This window comes from Apis dorsata, unplaced genomic scaffold (assembly GCF_000469605.1).
Source record: "Apis dorsata unplaced genomic scaffold, Apis dorsata 1.3 scaffold_390, whole genome shotgun sequence".
Classification (NCBI taxonomy): domain Eukaryota; kingdom Metazoa; phylum Arthropoda; class Insecta; order Hymenoptera; family Apidae; genus Apis; species Apis dorsata.
Genome location: NW_006263651.1, coordinates 663,941 through 668,849, shown reverse-complemented (window position 1 = coordinate 668,849; position 4,909 = coordinate 663,941). Strand labels below are relative to the sequence as shown.

General features: G+C 23.2%; 1 protein-coding gene across 2 annotated transcripts in view; it reads right to left on the bottom strand.

The window, feature by feature from the left end:
• Positions 1 to 3,315: 3,315 nt before the first annotated feature.
• Positions 3,316 to 4,909, bottom strand: part of LOC102676474 (zinc finger protein 836-like) — a 3,305-nt gene continuing 1,711 nt past the window's right edge. For both annotated transcript variants that reach the window (XM_006619132.2, XM_031512141.1), the window contains exons 2-5: positions 4,543 to 4,779; positions 4,252 to 4,481; positions 3,809 to 4,183; positions 3,316 to 3,747 (exon numbers count right to left, since the gene is read on the bottom strand). In XM_006619132.2, the coding sequence (XP_006619195.1) occupies positions 3,402 to 3,747; positions 3,809 to 4,183; positions 4,252 to 4,481; positions 4,543 to 4,779 (1,188 nt within the window). In that variant the 3' untranslated portion in view covers positions 3,316 to 3,401. The remainder of the gene's footprint in view (positions 3,748 to 3,808; positions 4,184 to 4,251; positions 4,482 to 4,542; positions 4,780 to 4,909) is intronic.

Genomic DNA, 4,909 nt, shown 5'->3' with positions numbered 1-4,909 from the left:
CTTCCTTTTTTATCTTTTTCTTCCTTCTTTTTTTTATTATCTTTTTTGTTTATTATTCTCCTGTTCTTCCCTTCTTTATTTTCTTTTTTCCATTTTTTATTATCTTCTTCTTTCCCTCTTTCTTTTTCTCTCTTATATAATATATAGTTGTCTTTTCTATTATATATATTCCAGAATATTCTTATGATAACATAGTTATTTTCCTGAAATAAGTGATATCTTTAGACACTATGACTAATGATTGTTAATCATATGCAACAATCTTTTGTTATCATGAACTACTACAGAAACAAAAAGATATAAATGCAAATTTAATATCTAAACTAATTTAAAGCATCTGGTAAAAATGAAATATGAAAATAATGTAGATATCTTTTATATATATAATAATTATTATATCTATTATAATTAGGATATAATAAAATATGTAAAATAGAAATTAAATTAATTGTAAAAATTAATGATATCGTTTTAATATAATTAATTTTATACAAATTTTAATTTTTTTCATTATAATTGCAAAGTTTTAATTTATTCAGGAAAAAAAATATATTTAACATAATTTAAAGAAAAAAGTTATATTTAGTATTACATTTTTATATTTTTATGTTTTTTATTAATTGATCAAATAAAAAAACATGAAAAATATAAAATGAAAATAATAAAATAAATGAAGTTAATAAAATATGTAAAAAAATTATTAAACCAATTTTTTATACAATTATTTTATTAAGTGTCACAATTGATATTATCGACAATTCATATTTCGAATCTACATATAATTATCCAGTATTTGTCTGCTGAAATACACTACTATTAATTTACTGCGTTACTGGCACTTCTGAGATACTGTTTTAATTGCTAATTTAAACGCTAATCATCTTTGTGTTATGTGAACTTTAAAAAAATACTCAATTTTTGACCTATGGCAAGAGCTGAGCAAATTGATTTAAAAATATTTTATTATCAATTAATAAAAATTTAAAAATATTGGTTGACATAATAATAAATATAAACTAATGCACCGTCAATAACTATAACATTTTTTAGGTGCAATGTATTTGGCAGTATTAGGACTAGAATAAAATTGAAGAAGAAAATAGATAATTTGCTCATCTCTGCTTAGAACTAGATGTAAAAATTGAGCTGTGAGAGCGAGATCGTGAGCGATTCACTTTCGTTTCTTCTTTTCTTATCAAAAATTGATTATTTTCGCAAATACATAATTATCGAATAATCTTAATCCATTACTACATAACTGATAAGCAAAAATGTAATTGCAAAATATACGATTATATCTCTAAGCAAGGGTGGCTATTCATCGCAGCTTTCGCGTTATTAAATATATATTATAAAATATTTTATTAAAATGTTTCTTGAGTATTATTTGATTTAAGAAATATCTATTTTTGAAATTAAAAAAACATAAAAAGATAAAAAATATTATAATATTTCTTAAATTAAATTCAATATATTAATTGTAATATAATTTCCATTCTTTTTTGGTCCATTTTACTTTCGTTAATGCGAAAACTCAACCACCCTACTACGCTAATATAGCAACGCGGTTACACACGGTTTTTTTTGTTCATAAGTACTACTTGTTACTTATACAAACATCATACATTTTTCTGTAGCTATTCATTCGAACATATCGAACATTCCCTTTTTTGCACTATCTAATATATGTGCGATGTATACGATATGAAAGCAGAGGCTATGATCCTCTACATTTACATGTTTTCTTCTCTAAAAATTCTTATCTAAAGTTTCCTAGAAGCTATTCAGACTTTAGTTAATATTTTTTTTTTAATCGTATATCTGTTTAAAAGAATAACATTGTGATCGTTTTTAACATTGGCTACAGCCTCTACATTATTTATTATATTTAATACTGCATTTTGAATAGACTAGTCTCATTTTTCGTCACATATAGTCATTGATATCATATACTAATTCCTTATATTTATGCTTTATTCTAATTTGACACAGAATTTCGTATACAGTCTTAACGTTACTTAATGATGATGTTCATATATTGTGCTAAAAATATGGTTTGAACTACAAAATTTCCTATTTTTTTTCTTTCGAAGAATGCTTTCTTTTCTTTTTTTTCTTTTTTTCTTCTTTGGTCATTTTTTTATCATTTTGTCGTAAATATAAATACTTTATCAAATATTGTTAAATAGCTCTTTATATTATGGACAAAATAACGTATTTTTTAAAACATGTATCACCATTCAAATCCATTTACATTATTTATTAAGAATGAAATGAAATTGTTCAGGTGACATAACAAACATAAATATCAAATAATTTCAATATTTAATGTTTTGTACCTTTTGTCTCTTGAAAATATACTAAGTACATATTGTTTAAAAATATCACATATAATATACAGAGTACCCGTTTAAGGATTCAAAAAATATTATAAATTCCTTACTTTAAATATAAAAAAAATTATATTTCGCCAAAGACTAAATTTTAAGCGTACGGAAATAAGTAATTGTGTTACTATTTTATTTTATATCTACAATGTAAATAGTACTTAACCCATCGATATGATTGAATTTTCTAATATACCGCCGATTTATAAAAAATCACAGTTGTCTTATATTTTAATTCTTTTCTACTAGTTATTTTTTTACGCAAATTATAAGAAATATATTTTAATTCTAATTTTAAAGCTTAAAACTTTATTGTATTCATTACCGATGGGCCAATTATATTAATATTAATTGAAAATTATTCGAATAATACTATATCTTGATTGAATAATATTTTCGATTTTCATTAATAATATGGTCGCATAAAATAAAATTTTCAAGTTTTACTGCATTATTATAAAATTGTTTTTAAGAATTAACAATTTGAGAATTAATAATTTTAAGAATTATTTAACAAGATCTAAATATAATTTCTATTCTTAAAAATGAAGAAAAAAATGTATACAAGTTAAATACAGATAAACGAGTAAAAAATACAAATTTCTTATTTTGACTAGAGAGTTTAAAACCTATTATTATAATTACTTGTACTATATATGATTCAATAAATAATAATTACTAAATTGCACATAATTGCATTTATCAACAATGGAAGTATATCAAGTTCAATAACATTCATAATAGATAAAAAATTAAAAAAAATATATATTTGTTTCTATTTTTGTAAAGAAGATCTAGTTATATCAGAACAAACAACTAAGTGTTTGTTAATAACAATAAGTATCTAATACTAAGTTCAAATGATTCAATTAAAGTAGAAAATTTCCGTTGCTTCTTGCATTAGCACCATTAATATTCAAAATTAAAGTTTTTTTTCATTACAATAGCTAATATGTGAATATTATAAATTATTATATTTTTCTAAAACCATTCTTCATATTGATTACCCATGGTTCATCTCATTAAATCTGCTGCTCTTTGTCTGTCTCGATGTACTTCTCGAGGATGCATTCTTTTACGATGTGAGAAACAATTCCCAGAACTTGCAAAAGCTTTTGGACAATATGGACATTGATAAGGCCTTGCACCTGTATGTTGATTTATATGAAATTTTAAATCTTGATTTCTTTTAAAAGTTTTATCACAAAGAGGGCAGGCGTGCGGCCTTAAATCCGAATGTGTTATACTATGAGCTCTTAATGTAGAATTTGTTGGATAAACTCTTCCACATACATTACATGGAAATTGTATTCCACCATGATATTCTTTGTGTCTGAATAAATTTGACTGTGTTTTAAAACTAAAATAAGAATAATTTTATTAATAGTTATTTTATTAGATATTTAATTAATAATACTTACATTCTACCACATATGTCACAACCATATTTTCCCTTAGGCCGATGAGTTTCCAAATGTACTTTTAAATTACCCTTAGTAGAAATTTTTTTACTACAAATTGGACAAACAAAATTACCAGATGAATTGTTGTCAGTATTCGTATGAAGCACACCATTAGTAGAATATACTTGTGATCTTAAAATAGGCTTTCCATCAAGTCGTTTATCTTTAGGCAAATGAGACCATAAATGATTTTGTAGACCAATTTGAGATATAAAAGATCGAGCACATATTGTACATTCATGAGGTTTTGTTACATCTGAAATGTGTTCTTCAGTATCTTCTTGTGATTTATCATTATTCTCTTCTTCTTTTTCTTTTTTTATTTCATCAGTTCTATAAGAAATAAATGAAATTTAACATATATGCTAAAAAAGTATAAATATTAATATAAATATTCTTACTTATTTGTTAATGGTAATGGTTCTGGAATATTCATTCTTGTTATTATTTCTTCTGTATCAGATGCTTCTGAAGTTTCTGATGATGAATGTTCCATACCATATTGTAAAAATAACATTGGATCTACTTTGACTTCCATTTCCTCCATATTTGGAGTATGACATATATTATCTTGTGTTATGAATTCTGATGGTCCCAATGGTTCACCTTCAGCTAAAATTTCTATTGCTCCCTAAAAAAAATATATATTGAATTTTTCAATTAATTTAAGATATAATAATTATAATATATACTTTAGTTAATATTGTATGTAATAATCCTCGATCCTCTATCCTTCTTGTTGTGTTTTGCATATCTTTAATACTTTCTCTTTCCATATCTTGTGTATTTATATTATCAATATTATTATATAATTGTATTTTTAACTTCTCCTGTGTCCTATATGCCATCATAGCAAAACGATGAATGCTCTCTAATCTTTTAATACAAGTAACACATACCATCTTTGATAATTTATCTTCAGAAGATACCTGTAAAGAATATTAAAAGAATCAAAAAACTCAAAATAGATAAAATATAAAAATTTTTGTTAAAAAAATTAAAAATTAAAAAATATAATATAAAATAATATAAAATAATATAAAAAATATAAAATTAAAA